The 17,937-nt window shown below is 35.5% G+C and overlaps 1 protein-coding gene across 4 annotated transcripts in view; it reads left to right on the forward strand.

Annotated features, from left to right (window-relative positions):
• LOC145694978 (uncharacterized) overlaps window positions 1-17,937 on the forward strand; it is a 100,892-nt gene that overhangs the window by 37,014 nt on the left and 45,941 nt on the right. For 3 of the 4 annotated variants that reach the window (XM_081771799.1, XM_081771800.1, XM_081771801.1), the window contains exons 4-5: window positions 526-612; window positions 5,765-6,096. In XM_081771799.1, coding sequence (XP_081627925.1) covers window positions 526-612; window positions 5,765-6,096 — 419 coding nt within the window. The remainder of the gene's footprint in view (window positions 1-525; window positions 613-5,764; window positions 6,097-17,937) is intronic. The other variant, XM_081771802.1, reaches the window with a different exon arrangement.

The following is a 17,937-nucleotide window of genomic DNA, read 5'->3' on the forward strand; positions in this document are numbered from 1 at the left end:
ACAAACTCAGATTAGTTTTCTTGTTTATTTTGCATTCATTATAAGTGTTTATCTCTCATATGTTTCTTATAACTTTTAATATTAAACTTTTAATATACGATGAAACTTTCATTACTTTCCAGTGACTTATTCACTTCAGTGTTTGTCCGACTCAATATTATCATTATTTCTTCTCTGTATTTGCACATAGCATTATAAGCAGAAGAAAAACTGAACTCAGTGAACGTTCTCTAACTTCATTCTAGTGTTTCTAATATTGACAGAATGGATGGAATTTGTATAGCTTGTTTTTAAATGAGGAACCTTTCAGCCACAAATGATTCAATAGAGATTTAAATGTCGTTCTTTACATAAAGTATAAATAAATACCTACAGTAGATATATATATATATATATATATATATATATATATAGATAGATAGATATAGTGTGTTAATGTGTATTTGTAAGTGTTTGTGTATAAGTATTAAGTAAAATTTACATTTAAATGCCTAAAAAGAGATGTTAAATGAAAATTATTTTCAGTAAACGTAATCAGCAAAGGGAAGACAAACAACCGATCTCCCAATATAAAAAGAGAAACGATGCTTCTGGATACAAAAATAATTTAAAGTAGGTGAAGCTTGATTATATTAAGACATGTTACTTTCCCTTCTGCTGCACACATTTCTTTCCTTAATTTGATGGATTACTGTTGAAATTAGAAGACTTAGTTTTTATATTTTTTTCTTTTGTAACAGATTTTCGTTTTTGTTGCACTATGCATGATCGATTTGTTTTTCTTAATGTGAATTGCAGTGTCGTGAAATACAACAAATTAAGTGTTTTCAAGTCTCTTGGCGAAGTCCGAGTAAGGGCAATTAGTTCAGTATCACTTATTGTTTGGTAACTCGTATAATTAAGTAGTAAAAGACAAAATTTTGAACTTCACAAATTTTGGCACTGACTGAATTCAGATGTGTGATATATATAAAACAATGTCACTTGTAAGAAATTGATATTAGCATGAAGACAAACTTAAATCTAGAAATAAGGGGAAAAAAAAATTGAGATGGCAAAACTGATTGATCTGTTTCTAATATATCAAGGTACTCGGATAGAATAAATCATTCTAAAAATGAGAGCTTATTGAACACAAGAAATTAAACAGATAATTAATAGATTTTGAACATACTAAACACTTTAAGATTTAATGAACAATCTTAAAAATAGCACATATACAAGGTGATGCTAAAGTCACGATATATATATATATATATATATATATATATATATCCAAAGAGTGATATTTAACGATATGTTCAAAATAGTCATCGTCTGGTTGAATGTTTACTTCCATTTGAAATTAGAATAACTGTATTGAAACGCCCATTCAAGAAGCAGGCAGTGATAATATTGAACATATTTAAATATTAATTTTTATGTAACTTACTGTAACCTGACTTCAGTCAGACACGCTTTATATAAAACAAAACCACTCGCCGTGACAGTTCTTCTTGTGGACATGAGCCCCTCTAATGCTTTCTGTTAGCGACATACTGAAATATGCCCAGCCTAGCGACAGACGCGTTGGGTCGCCCTGTCTCGAGCTTAAAAGAAAAGTGGAGCTCACTAATGAAAGATATAATCGATCACTTGATAGAAAACAAAAGCAAACCTGTGGACACAATGAGTTTTCTAGTTCGAACGAAATGTTTAAGAGCTAGTAGAGTAATATTTAATGTCACCAATATTTTACTGAATTCTTAGTAACGATAGATGTTCTGAAAATGTAAAGAGTTAGGATTAGTGGAACAGTTTATCATATAGAATTTATACACAAACTAGGACTTCCGTTATTAACCTTTTTGGAACTAAAGACACATTTTATGCAGGAGGTTACACGGAAAAAAATGTATCTATCTATATACATAACATTTATTGAGGCCGTTAAAACTCAAGAGGGAGAAGGTTAAAAAGCCTATATTCAAGAATATAGAAGGTGCGTCTGAGAAGTTCGGTGACTTATCCCATATCTTAGAAAGAAACCGCTGGTTAGAATGTGTTCACGCATACGTATTGAGAGACGTCAACAATGCAAATCCCCTAGCGTGCAAATCACTGAAATGTAGCAGTGGTGCACCTATGACCAAGTTAATGAAGTCAGTGTGAGAACTCTTTGTCATTGCAATATAAAGCTATGCATTAACAAAAAGTTGTGCTTCAAATTAGGAGAAACGGCGATGGAGACTCATGGAATGTTAGTGCAAGTGTGTAATGTTGAGGCAGTGAGTAAAATGTGTGTGTGTGAATAGTTTAACGTTTTAGAGACGGAAAGGAATGTGTTGAGAATGAGTCGCGTTCGGGTCGATTGTCAACAGGCACAATCCTAGACAACATCAAACGAGTGCGACGGTTGCTGGGATGATCGAAGGTGTCTTTAAGAATGATAACAGAAGAGTTGAAGATAAGGAAAGACAGTGTAAGCACTGTTATTCACGAACATTTGAAAAGCGGAAGATTTGTGCCCGCTTTGTACCGCACACGCTGACAGACGAGCAGAAGAAAACTCGGCTGGAAACGTCTGGAGGTGTCATCGACATGTCTAACCGGAATCCGCAGCTTTTGGAAACCATCTTTACAAGAGATGAAACTTGGTGGTAATACCAATACGATCCGAAGACCAAGTGACAATGAATGACATGGTGTTCATCGTCTTCCCTGTCCCCATCCAAAAAAACGTAAGCTGACACAATTAAAGATTAAAACGATGTTGCACGACTTTTTCGAAAGCAGGGGCTTGATCCTCATGAATTTCTACTCTAAGGTCAAGCTGTCAATGTGGAAGTATACGAGAGGGTTTAGAAACGGCTGGTGCAACGCATCCGGCGGGTTCGGACTATCTCCTCCGCGACAACGCCTGTCCGTTCTCAACTTTATCGCTTAACGCAAGGTAACTTCTTCAACACCTTCCTTATTGTTCAGATTTTGCGCCGGCAAACTTTTTCTGTTTCCTCGCCTTAAATTAGCCCTAAAACGCTTCCGCTTTGCAGACGTTACGGATATCCAACAACCCGTGACTACGGTGCTTCGAGGAATTCCACAAGAAGTGTTTGCTGTCAGTTTCCAATAGCTTTACAACTGATGTCAGAAGTGCGTTGTAGCTAATGGTGATTACTTTGAAGGCCAGCAAAGGTATTTTATTTGTAACTCTTGTTTCCTTTATTTTCTGGGATCATTCACTGAAATATTCAGACACACCTTGCATATTTAACGATATAACATTAACTTAAGAATAAATTCTGTAAATAATGAACTTCTACTACCGTGAAGCTAACTTTATACCTAAAATGGCAGTTCATGGCCTCAATTTTGAAACAACTCTTTGAGTGAAAGGGGGGAGTTTAACGTCCAGCGATTATGCATTAAGACTAAGGGAGACTGTAACGAAAGCGAGAGAAAACCTCGAGAAACCCACACGGTATGTGTCCACCATGAAGTCCAGCTGTCGTCAAATCGGGGACTCTACGCGGTGAGGTGAGCGCTCTACCGCTGAGACACCGCGGCATAAACTAAACTTATAGTAGATTCTAATAAAATAACTGAGACTCGCAAAGTTTTTCCCGAAGAACGAGATACAAACGAAATTTTGTACAAATCGAAGCAATGAAAGTGTTACAGTAAGTTGAAGTCCAAATTACTAACAAACTCTTGCACCGTCTGTTTATGCATTCAGAAACATACGTCCCAATCGACTAGTGCTCCTGGTATTCAATCCAGCTTGCCCTCCTCCTCTCCTTGTCTAAAGAAGTCTTTGTGACGTAGTATACTCTTTCCATTCAATCGGAAAAAACAGGAGCTATGTTTAAAACTTTCTAGCTCTAAGTCTCTCTCATTTGTTTTTTCTGAAATGCCTTTGTAGAGCCTAAATAAAAAGATTTTCACAAAATATTCCCATAACTTCATAAACGCCTTTATGTGCATTCTTTCTCTTCATCAAAGCCTGCATATCACATCAAGCTAGGAAGATGCTCCTTGTGAAATTTATGGAAATTGTCAATCACGACAGTTGTTTTGTGCTTTTCGAAGTCAATAATGCGGGCGCAGAGCTCTAAAAACTGCTAACAGAAATGAACGTTATTCAGTGATAAATTTCATTTTGTTTCCCACTAATTGCAAGCAAACGTTCCAGAGGCGTTATGTGGGCAGAACAGGAGGGTGTAATTCTTCCCTCCCTTGAGTTTGATAAACTTACTTGTTTGATAAAATGTATAGTAAAACACTTTACATAAAAAGTGAAACTCATGTCGGCGGAGGCTGCCGCCGAGCAAAATATAAAATAGCTAATTCAGTATATTACATAAACGCCACGTAATTTAATCACATATTTCTAGTGTCTAACTAAAATGGGATACATGCGCTTTTGTTAATGCTGAAAAGTTAAAACTAGGATCAGTAAATATAATAGATATATTTGGTTCAGTTCCTTTGAATAGCAATACAATATAGGTAACACTGGCTTAAGGGTAACAGATTCATGATTTCAGGACTTGGAAATTTAGGAGCTCACTAAAATATTGGAATTGTGTCTGTGAATAAATTATTCTGTTTTGAAGAAAAATAAATAAAATTTGAAAAAAAATAAATAAATAAACAAATAAATAAAAAATAAAGAGGTAGAGGGGCTATCAATGGGCAGTAACTTCTAAACCACTCCTCGCCATATGAACTATTGGGAAATCAAGATTGTGCAAGACCAATTTCAATGCGTAAAATATTACAGATACGCTGATTTTTTTTTTTTTAATCTATAAAGAGGAAAATGATCTTCAGAAAACACAGTCACATACGATTCATCCAAAAATTAGTTTTACAATGGAATTAAAGGAAAATAATAATACGGTATAAGCAGGTTCGATAACAAATTCTACACTAAACTTCCAGAAAAACAAACTTGCAATTTCTACATGCTAAGGAAATTACAATTTAGCTCATTCTTTCAGAGTAAAATAGAACGTATGGATAAATATATTTAAGCAGTTCACAAAATTGAGTCTCAGGACATGAACATAGAAAAACAATTGTAATTTGTTTTCTCAATTTTTTTTTTTTTTTAACGTGATATAAAAGTTAGTATGTGTATGGTAAGGTTAATTCGTGTATTTGTGAAGTGGTTTGACTGTAACTAGACTTACATAGGAATGATAAAAATCAATACTAGAATACATATAGGAATCCAAAGGCATGACTAGCAATTTCAAGATTGTCTAAGTACCTCGTGAATTTAGTCACTTCATTAAAGTAGTCACCATATTACATAAGACATTCTCATTTATGGAAAGATTTATTTATTTATTCTTTTCTATTAAAACACAGGATCCAAATTAAATCTGGACAAAGATACCTTACACAAGTAATAGGATTGTATATAATTAACAACAAGCATAAAACGATATGTCATAAGCATTTTTCACCATAATTAGGCACGAAAATCTCTCTTTGTAGTTGTTTCTTGTGCCTCTTAGATTTCTTATCAGTATTTTAGAATTTTTTTTTTTAAAACAGAATTTATTTTCTGGATTATGGCATTATGGTCTTCGAATTCAGTTTTTAGATTGCTAACAAATTCATTAGCATATTTCTTTATATGATAATGGAAAGTAATAGTGGCATATTCAGAGATCTTGGTTTCATATAGTGCAAAATACACTAGTAATTTATTATCAATACATAATTTTCATGGATACAATTGAAATTTGTGTAATAATAAATTGCTCTGTTGTAGCGATATGCACAAAGAGAGCGAGGAGAGTGAAGACAATACCCCAAGATCCTTAGATGATAAGAAAACAGCTCTGGAGAAACTGCGACGTATGGAGTGGAAGAGAAATATGAGTGATCATGGTGAGATAACCCAAGCTCATCTGCGAAGAAAACAGGAGGTGACGGAATGGGGTGAGAATAGTGTGCGTCCACTGTCGGCGAGAAGCGATAATGATAATGAATACTTCAGTGGAACGAGAAGCAAAAGCAAACAGAGAAAGAAAAACAAAAAAGGAGAAATCGAAGTTGTTACTTTGGAAGACTTAAACTTCAGGAAAGTACCTGATGATGTGGGTAAGTCTGTTTATAGGTTACCTTATTTCACTGTTTTGGAATAATTGGTTTTGTGGAGTACGTCTCTTTCAGCACCAAGGCTTATTAGACGTGGACCTACAACTTAACATTATATCTAAACCATATGAGTTCCCACCGGTAATCGAACTCAGGTTTCGCGTGCTGAAGGCGCGCACACTAACGATATAGCCAGGAGGGAGCTCAACGTGTTCTGTCGTTTTTTAGCTAATTATCTTTCATGGTTAGAAAGTAAATTTTAGTTATGTTTAAATTTCAGTATGGACGCCGTTCATAGCTAAATAACATTCTTGTCTTTAATGCGGGAGCAATTTAATGCAATTCCATATTTTTATAACTTACAAAGAGTGAGAAAATGATTTGACTGGACCGGTACTCGAACTCGAGATCTCCGACATACTATGCCCGTGCGTTAACCACTAGGCCACCCAGTCCGCTTCCCAGAACAGCCAAATACTTCCACTTCTGCAGTCGGTGCTCTCCACTCAGACCACATGGCTTATACCACAGTCTAAGCTGCTGTGCTTGGACAATCCAGTGTTCCATATATTGAGAACATCCTCGGCATGGTATGCCGGAGATTCAGGGTTCGAGTCTCGGCCCAGTCAAATCACTTTTTCACTCTTCGTAAGTTATTGAATTCGCACCTACAAATAGTTGTGGTGTGTAGTAAAAGTAAGTTTAAATCGATTGTTTCCTCCTTTCATCAATATCCATATTTTTATGTCCAATTATTGTTTTAAATGTAAAGGAATGCACTGTCCTCTTTATCTCCTCCAGAATTTATGGTAGACATAAATGATTCTGTTGGAAGCCAATCCGACTAACATTGATGTTTAAAATAATGTTCCATCGTGTTTTCAGCACAAAATATTATATTTTTAGATAAAACGAATAAGAACTTAAAATCTGGATAAATATACATGAGATATTTAACATGTATAATGTAGTGACTTTAATGTATATAATATAATGGCTTTACCTATTTTTTGTTTTGAGTCAAATGTAAAGAAAACATGAAAGATAGCTAACTCTGGTATTCTTGTTTGCTGGACAATACGAGCCCTGTTTGGTTTCAGTCATATCGCAGGCTACAATGTTGTCAATTACATACTTGTATATTCAGATTAATGATTGGAAACTAAAATTCAGAAAAGGAAATACGTGTAACAAAAATGTACCTAAAAAGTCGCTTAAGTAGAAAACAGAGTCATACACGTGTATTCAGGCGTTCAAAGGAAGAAAGCTTAAACAGTAATCAGGTGGATAATACAACTTTAGAAAATGTTCTAGGGAATCAGGGAAGGCAGGCATAGTCACCCGGCAAAGGAGGAAACTTGTTCTTGTTTCCTCCGTTCATGCGTGGTCACTGCTCATTTCGATCCTAACTGCTGCAATAACAGCCATTATCAGAAACATGAGGGAGCAATTCGGAATGACCGAAGAATACATCTACGAACGTTGGCACAGAGTCTGATACGCACAATATGACATCATGCATGACAGATTTGACTTCCACAGTATTAGTGTACGATATCCAAAAACCTGAATGAGCGAAGCACCGAAGAATTATATTTATTCTCGATATATCACATACACGAAGGACATTACTTCCTTAATAATAGGCGATGATTTTTGGGTGCTTGTCTACATTGCCGAAACAAAATATGCTATGCAAAATTTCGACTTTACGTCTCCACTCAGGAAGTTCTGTTAACATATACCTGAGATTGCAGTGACTGCAGCCACATTAATTAACACATTAAGAAAGTTGTGTTGCGCCCTTTGTGAAAAACAGCCCAACATACATGTTTCATATGCCAGACTTCTTCACATAACGCTTTGTATTGTTTAACAGGTTCGTGTCAAAATTGCTTAGTTGAGTGGAGGATGAATGTGGCTTCACCAGACTTCCATCGCTTTGATATTCTGAAATGGATGGTCAGCGATTTGATTTGGATCAAGAAATGGACTGTCATGACCAAAGATACAAAAGTTAATGCTACGTTGGGGAGAATGTTTAGATCGTCTCAATTCTTAAATGTTGAAAAATGGTTAGACATATATTTCCATTGTGTATATGTTTTGGTTTGGATATCTTACAAGGAAAAATAACTTGCGTTACTTTCGACTTTCCCTCGCATGTTACATATAACCAAAAACAAAGATAAGTATCCTGTCGATTATAAAACGTCGGCCGGGTAACGGTAGTAGTAGCGGTAACTAGTAGTTGCTGCTAAATTATCACATGTCAGTGTTGTTTTGAGGGGTAGTAATTGAGAATGCGGTATTCCTGACATAACAACAACAACAAATCATAAAGTGATGTAACGTGCATATCAAGTTAGCATGCATGGTCACTTTCTCGAACAGTAATCTTCCTATAATTAATCATAGTGGGAGCAAACTAAGTAATTTTAATAGTTTACTTAGCTATTTCGTTAACCTGAGTTTTTATATTGGTTCCTTTAAGGCATTTTTGCAATGCAGACTTGCCACCTACACGAGACAGTAGAAAATTTTAGTATTTCTAGGTTCCTTTACCTTTCTTTCTTTCCTCCTCCTCCATCTCTTCCTCGTTTTTTTCTTCTTTCTTTCATGACTGAACATAGTGATATTTATAAGTAACATAATCTATTTCAAGAGACACGAGCTCTATGAACACCATCTTGAATACACGTGGGCTTATAATAAACGATAAACAGTTGTATATGTTTAAAAAAAAATAAAATTCCTTGGCACGAAACTTCCGAGTGCTTACAAGTTACTTCCGACAATTTTAAAATTGAGAGATTGTTGTCAGCACATCACTGGTTCCATCCCCATTATTATTTAATATTTTAACAATAATAAAGAGACGTTATTAAAATAAAGGAAATATAGTTAGCTATAGAAAATAAAAGTTCTAACATACCTTGCTGTGATCTATTTGATTTGTGACCCAGATTATTCCCTTCCTTTACGCAGGAAGCGTGATCCGAGAGATAGGTCTAAAAAAAAAAAAAAAAAATCCATTCACATACGTACCAAACTGTTTTCTTCCTTGTACCTCTAATTTTTAAGCTTCAGCTGCAAAAATTTTTCTTACTATTTTCAGACTGTAATGAAAATTGTATTTACAGATCATTATATGAAAAATATGTTGACTGTCACTGCGAAAGTAGCAATTTTTCGAACTGTCACCATTAATCCGTAGATTGTAGATATAGATAGAATTGCTATTTTTTAAGTGACAATTAACATATTTTATCATATAATGGCCTGTAAATACAATTTTCATTACAGTGTGAAAATGGTAAGAAGAATTTTTGTAGCAGAAGTTTAAAAATTAGAGGTATTTGTAAATACCGATACCAGGAAGAAGACAATTTGGCAAGTATGTAAATATAATCTTTTGTTTTTCCTATCCCTCAGACATGCTTCCGTGTAAAGAAAGAGAAATATCAGGGTCACAAATCAAATAAATCAACGTAAGATACGTTAAAATTTATATTTTCTATGGCAAAGGCTTATAATTTTTGTGTATTTCAGTTTTGTAGATCAATTTAGTATAATGTGTTATTTTACCATAACACCTACATAATGCAAAAAAAAAAAAAAAAAAAAAAAAGTTAAAAACTGGGTTTAGTAGTTGTTAATAAGCAATAAAAGTCTGTTTTCATCCACCACATGGGAATTTCATAACACTTTTGTCTGTTCTTAAAGTTTTAGCTAGCCAGTCTATCCTTAATTGTTTTTATTAATATAGATGGTTTTACCATATTCCAATGCACTATTGAAAAATAATCACATTAGTTGCAACAATTGATATGATTTACTAAGTGTGCTATAATTACTCCATTTTCTTATGCTATGGGAAATTATGGCAAAAGATTGGGACAATTTGGCAGCGTTCTCTTTTAGCGAGAATATGAAATTTGAAGAAGAAAATGTATCAGAACAATGCTTATTGATACTCTGCTTAAGGTCTGTTCAGGGTCTTTTTAAACACTTTTGACATAGATACCTACATGACAGCTGAAGAACTTTCTCGATGTTGATGTAGTGAAGTATTTTTTGCCCTCTTAACCCTAAAGGGACATGGACCTTTTATAGTAGATGACCGCGAAAATGTACAAATGAATTTCTCGGTATTAAGATGAACTTTTCCCAATAGATCCGGACTGAGAAGTCGGTAGTTAGGTTTGCGTCAAGTAAGTGTCTTAATGTAGCTGACATAGAGATCTGCACGGGCCAGAATTTTTAGCTCGAACCCCGTCCGGCCCGTGAATTTATAATGTAAGGCCCTACCCGAGTCTGAAATATATTTTAACTTTTAGGCCCGAGCCCAACCTGAGCTCGTGTGATAATCAAACGAGCCTGAATTACAGAAACTTAATAATTAACTCAAAATTGTATTTTTATTTACAACAATTAGAGGTTTTAACTTTTGCAGTTGTGCTTTAAAAGTTTTCCAGAAAGAACGGTCCAATAAATATCATTGTACAGTATATTTACAAAGTTAGGTCCGAAAAGGCCCGAGAAATATGGTTGTATATTTAAAAAATTACTACCCAAGTCCGGCTCGGGCCGAATCCGTGCAGACATCTAAGCTGATAGTATAGGATATTTACTGTACATTTTCCAAAATATACAAGAACTGTAAATGTTTTAAATAAATTTAGGTCCAAGCATTTTAAAGCTATTTGTGAGTTTTCATAGTTCAGTTCTTATTTGTTTCTATAGGATGTATTTTTTTTAAGGCTTGTACTATTTGGCGTTTTCATTCATAATTCCCTTATAAATAGAGCTAGAAAACATTTAAAAATACAATTTTAATTAACTAAAACAGCCATATCATATATAATTACTCGAAAATCAGTGCAATATAAATACAATAGAAGCTAGGACATTTTGCCATAATTCCCCCACGGTTGGGCAATTCTGGCAGTTGCGAGTTCAAGAAACAAATCTCAAACTTTTCTTACAGGGATTTGAGATTTTTCTCCCTAATTAATGCAAATGATATAGAAGTAACATAGAATTGTTGTGATGTTTATCAGATATATAAAAAGAAATACTATTTTGGGATATAAGTAGTGAAGGTTTACGTTTATCTGCTAGAATTGCCTCACGCTACCCTACGTTGGACCTCCAACTCTGCAAAAATTATTAAATATATTATGTATATCCTCATTCAGCACCCATTGGCAGTCCACTGATGCAGTGAACACAATACAATTCAAATATAAGCAAGTTACAAAGAGATAAGAAACGAAACAAAAAGGAAGTGATAATTCCTACCTTCCCTGCTGGTCTAGTGACTTGCGCACATGAGTGTGGTACTGCACGAGGTCCCGGGTTCGATTCCTGATGGCAGAGGATTGAACGTATTACGCTAGTTCAGAATGTGATTTCACCTTAAATTGTTAGGATCACTTTCTCATATAGCTTCGATGCTTAAATGGGACGTAGCATATATAGTTTTCAATATTTCTGTCAATATCTTTTACCTTGCACCTTCCTATTTACCAATTATGTTGTACTTCGTGTTCAGCATATTTATTCCGAAAGCTTTTTTAAGTCCAATTTTAAATAGTGAGATTGATTTTGTATTTATCTTGGCAGTTTGTTGCAGGTTGGACTAATATTGTACTTAATTATTTAAACCATAAATTAATATTGTTTATACCAATTAATTTTTCCCTCGTTTTATAACGATGAAGACCTTTTCTCTTTATTGAAAGTAAATTATTATGTTTATCAGGAGTAGCCAGCACAACGATCACAGTATATTAGTTGAACGGCAGGTTGTGAAAAGTAGCCCTCGGTGATTTGTGCTATACTACCTGTATCTATCACTGTTACTATTTATGGTTCCTTCTAACGGGCAAGTAAACAGATAAGTAGACTACCAGTGATTTCTAAAATGAAAAGTAGCCCTCAATCCCAGGACTGTTTTTAACCTCCTCGGCGCCCTAGGTACTTCAAATTGTTACGCCCCCCACTATTTCTAGAGCACCCCCTTTCTACAGTTGTTACCTTGCCAACTTTGCTTCAAGAGGGATTTTTCCTCAATTCTCTTATTCTTTTCCCTTTGTTTGTTTTAGCTCGTTGGAGAGTCTTTCCATTATCTACCACCTATGTATCCGCCGTGTCCCGGACTGGCAACCGGCAGCTATAAGGAAAGGATAGTGGCATGGTTTGGCCACTCTTGTTCATTTCTTACCTTACAGCACCACGGACCATCTACATATTGAGTGACAAGCTAGTAGTTTTAAATGGACAGAGGTTTCTCGTAAATTATTATAATTAAAAAGTGCACAAGGAATCATTTCCACAGTCTCGGCTTTTGTCTCCTAATAGGAGAAAACACGTATTTTCCCAAATGTTAGTAGAGCTAATAGTTTGTTTTCAACCACCAGTTATCCTCAGATAACTGTCCTTTAGTATTCATATTTATCAAGTAACAGAAATCTCTATTTTCAATTAACAAAAGTAAAATTATATATATATATATATATATATATTAGGGTGGTCCATAAATATCAATTTTCAGATCGGGCTGGTCTCACCCTCTAAAATGGTTCCATATGGGACTAAATTAAGCCAGGAGAAAAATTAGCTTCATTGAATAATATTAAATAGGGCCCTAAGCGACCTAAAATTTTGAATCCGATTACAGTACATAGTATATAGGAAAAATCTGGAATAAACTCATGTAATTTAGAAACGGCTAAAGGTAATGCAAAGATACCCTGGATAATAGAAATAGAGGAAAAAACATATCTAATTTTGTATAGTACTGCCATTGCGGCCATCTTGAAATCCGCCATCTTGGATTCAGGTCAAAATTTTTAAATAGAAAGAGGGTCATGTGACATATCGTTTTGAGGTATCGTTTTACCAAAAGCACAAATCTGGCACTATTTTAAAGATAGCTTTAGTCATGTAAGAATTATTACCTATGAAAAGATTTCTCCTTTTCAGATTAATATTTCTTACACGACTAAAAGTAAAGACATGAGTTTGGCGTGAAAAGAACGAAAGGGATATGCACGGCTTCAAACGAAAGAGGAACGCGAAAGAAAATGCACTTCTGAAAACGATTTGTTTGAACTTTATACGCCAAAAGACATGAAGCAGTTCAAGTAATGAAGAGGAAAACCCAGTTGAGAATGTTAGAGAAAATGTAAATACGAATGCGTGTGTGCCCGGACCGTCCAAGAGATGTAAAATGGGGAAAAACTAATTTTATTACTGAAAGACTAGTGTTGCTCTTAATCGATAAAAGATCACTCATAGAGCAGCAATACATATTCTGACAGCGACGGCAGAGGCATTAGGCCATAATGTAGAGGAATTAGCATAAATGGGTCTTCCATTCACCGATGCTGAGAGAAAACCTGTAGTGAAGTTGCACAGAACTACAAGAAACAATTTCAGAGTGCATCAAGTGCGTTAGTTGTTCATTGGAACGGAAAACTATTGCTGAATTTGACTGGCAGAGAGACTGCCGGCAGGTTATCAATAATTATTACAGGAGATGGTCATGAGAGGCTAATTGGTGTTCCCATTTTGCCGTCATCAAGAGAACATATTGATTCTACTATAGTACATTCGCTTGAAGAATGGAACTTGGTAAAGTTCGTGCAGGCAGTTTATTGTGACACTACTCCTTGCCATATGAATCTTGTCAACGGTGCTTGCATTCTGCTAGAGCAGTAGCTCCAAAATAACCTTCTATCCTTGTAGACACCACATTTATGAATTAGTTTTAAAATGTGTACTTGATAACTGTTGTGTTTCATTCGCATCTGGACCGGACGTTCTCATATTGAAGTGTTTTCAGAACGAGTGGTCTAGAATAGATTGCACTAACTTTATTCCAGGAATTGATGATGATGTAACAAACAATATTTCCGATGTAAGAAATGAAGTGTTGAATTTTGCTATCAAACTTGTAGAAGCAGGACACTGCAGAGAAGATTACAGGGAATTTTTAGAACTGACCAACATATTCTTGGGTGGCATACCTCCTTGAGGAGTTTTCTTTCGTTTGCCTGGAGAAATTCACCATGTAAGGTGAATGGGAAAAGCAAGCTACTATTTAAAATATTTCTCTTTCGCCAACAATTTCGTTTAACGAAACAAATAGGAACATGTCTTCGGAGAGTATGCACTTTCTGATCCGACTATAAGTTCACAGTTGGCTTAAATGTGATCAAACATCCCATTCACCATTACAAGATCTACAATTTTTGAAAGATTTGTACAGTTGAAGACAAATAGATGCTGAATTATCTGAAGTGGCTCTTTCTAAATTTTCACGCCGACTTTGGTACTTGACGGAGGAACACGTAGCATTGGGGTTTTTTGATGATGGAGTTACCATAATGGAAAAGCAAAAAATGGTTGAAAGAATAAAAACTATAAGGGGAAACCGTGAAGCAGCAAAGAGGCTTGACGCAAGAGATGATACCATAAAAATTCTTGTGAAAAGAGAAATCAGTGATTTTGTTACAACAAATAATTTTTCCTCGAGAGATTTAAAATACCCAAAGGGTTTCTTCAGTGTGACCAAATAACATGGCCAAATAACAATTACTATCTTCAAGGAAAGACAATAGTTTAATTCATCCACGTAACATACGTTGTGCAGAAAGGGGAGTTTAACTAATAGAAGATTACAACAACGTTCTTACGAAAAATGAGGACCACAAACAGTTTCTTTTGCAGATAATAAAGGCGCACAGACAATATTTTCCTATATGCGACAAAGTGAACTATGTAGCAAATAAGATTCATAACTTACCAAAAAGATACTACATAAACAAGGGATATTTCAATTTCTTCCAAGTTATAATTTTTTTTTCCTCATAATGATCTATGAATCATCTTGATGGAAAAAAAAATATTTGTAGTTCAAAGCGAAACAAGCAGTTTGTTAGTTTATGTGAAAGACTTCCAAAATTCTTACATATTTGTGTTCCATAACTGCAATAAAATAACATTACATGAAGCATTTTGTTTTTCACACGTAATAACTCTTACATGAATATAGGTAACTTGAAAATAATACCAGATTTGTGCATCTGGTGAAATGCTACCTCAAAAAGATATGTCACATGACCCTCTTCCTATTTAAAAGTTTTGACCTGAATTCAAGATGGCGGACTTCAAGACGGCCACCATGATAACGTATACAAGATTAGGTTTGTCTCTTCCTGTAGTTCTGAAAACGAGAATTTATTCCAGCTTTTCCCTATACACTATGTATTGTAAACGCATTCAAAATTTTAGGTCGTTTGGGGCACTATTTAAAATTATTCAATGGATCTAATTTTTCTCATGGCTTACTTTGGTTTCATATGGAACCATTTTAGGGGTGAGTCCAAAGAAATTTCTAAATGTATTTTTCCCCATATAAATTTGGACCACCCATAATATATATATATATATATATCACATTTTCATTAGCCACCGGGATCTAGTTTGTTTGTAACCAGGTAGCTCAACCGGAACGGAAATAACGTTTTCTATACCAGCGTATTTTAATTTTTCTCTTTTTGCGCCCTATACATGTGCCTAGCGTGCCTAAGCGGAAAAGCGGCCGTGCTCAATCCTAAAAATGTTGACATCTCAGATGCACATTATGTGTAAGTACAGTATGAATATGTACTTACTAGAATTCATTTTTAATAGTAAATCGAAAAGCAGGATATTTGATTTTGTAAACAAACTCTTATTTAGTTAGTACATACGATGCCATACATAGATTTTATAGCTTTTATTGTTGGAACTGGAGTTTCAAAATTAGTAATATTTATTTCAAAAAAAAAAAAAAAGGAAGATTTATACCTTAAAAAATAAGTTTATTTTTATTCTCTCTTCCAGAGAAAAAAAAAATCCTATGTTGACATGCTAGTTACAAATTCTTCACCAAAAGTGAAGCAAATTGAATGAAAACTGACATGAAACATGTTATCTAATATAATGGGTGTAATTTATTTATCTGCGTGAAAACAGTATTATTATAAAGTGGTAATTGTAATATCAATAAAGAAATAAATAAGTACAACTTGCGTTTTTTTTTTTTAAATGTTTTCATTTAACTCGTTTACGCCGAAACCTTTCAGTTTTTTTGATTGTTCAGTTTTATAACATGATCCGGTACGATAAGAAACAAGTCGAAAAGTGCTTCCTCGCCATTTCGATGTGAGAAGGAACTACGCGTGACCACACGAATTGACATGCTGTTAGGTAGGACCAATTAGGCCATGTATCCGTACAGTCTGTCTGAATTCAACATTTTGTATTCGAGTCATAGTGAGTATGTCAGTCGCTAGATAAACCCGTGAGTGGTTATTCGCTGGTCTTGCGCGGCGTAGTAGGAGCAAGAGAAATATCTTTGTGTGACTACTACATAAATACACTGTGTTACACTTACACATAATGAACTTCAATGTTAACGCTATGCTTTCTGCTGTGTTGGTGCGATTGACTTATCCAACTGAAACGTGTCAATTTTACGAAAAAAGAAACAGTAATGTCTGGTTAATTAAAACAGTCTTCGGCTACAGCCACACACTTCTGCCATCGTTCAAACTATTGGATTCCATGGCAAAAGAAATCTGAGTCTGCGATACGAAGTCGTTTTCAACCGCCGCTAATGCATTGAAGAGATTGTAGTCGATGGAAGAGACGTGAGAAGAATATGGTGGGTGAAGAAAAGCTTTCATACTGCTACTCATGGAAATTCTGCACTGTCTTTTGCCGAAATCGCGTGCATTGTCGAGCAACATGAAGACCTTATGTCTGTTGATAGTTACTGGATGCTTGCTGTGCATTTTATGGAGTTGAGTTCTGGTTTCGCTTGAACGGAGAAATACATGATGATTCAGCCTCATATGAACCATCAAATCAGTAACAGCTCTCTCTGCGGGAAGATTAATAGTTTTGGTTATCGTCCTTATCAATTATCACGATCTAAACAGTTCAGACTATATTTGGTATCATCTGCAGTAGCAATCCTATGCCGGAAACTTCCCCTGTTAATCTGTACACTCTGAGAACTATATTATCTTCGAACGACGATCCTTATTGGCTGGTGTTAGCTCATGTAGCACCCTTGAGTCCAACTGTTTTACTTTACCGATTGTGCGGAGCCTCCGAACGATAGTTGTATAGTGGGTATCCGGTCAAAACAATGCAAGGACAAAAATAGCGCATGAACAGAAACCGCGCTGGACTAAAACAGCGCATATAAATACAGCGTGGACTAAAACAGCGCATGAACAAAAACACGCACAGACAAAAACAGCGTATGCAAATAAAGCGTGGAAAAAAGCCATAGATGAACATTTTGCACTAGGCTCGCTCGCGCTCGAGCTCACTTCTTCCAACTGGGCTCGGGGCCCTCAGTTGGGCTCACGCTCCCGATCACTGTTCTCGCAATCACTCGCGCTCGCAATCACTTTGGCTCGCGCTCACCTCTCTCGACTGGGCTCGCATTCACTATTCGTAACGGCTTGGGCTCACGCTCACTTCTCTCAGCTGGGCTCGCGATCACTTCCCCAAACTGGGCACACGCTTACTGGGACTCGCGCTCACTTATTTCATTGAGGCTCAGGCTCGCGCTCAATTATTGAGCCGGAACCCGCACGAGGACGCGCCAAAGCAAACTTTGTACAATTCTTGATATCTCAATAAATAGTACTGCGTTTGTTCTTTTTATATTGTGTTCTCTTTATAGGTCAAGTCATCGGTTCGGTTTTGTGTAGAGGGTGTCCAAAAGTAATGGTAAAATATGAAACCACAGATTCCTGACACCAAAACAAGACA

Source organism: Thermobia domestica, chromosome 9 (assembly GCF_964235325.1).
Source record: "Thermobia domestica chromosome 9, izTheDome1.hap1.1, whole genome shotgun sequence".
NCBI classification, from domain to species: domain Eukaryota; kingdom Metazoa; phylum Arthropoda; class Insecta; order Zygentoma; family Lepismatidae; genus Thermobia; species Thermobia domestica.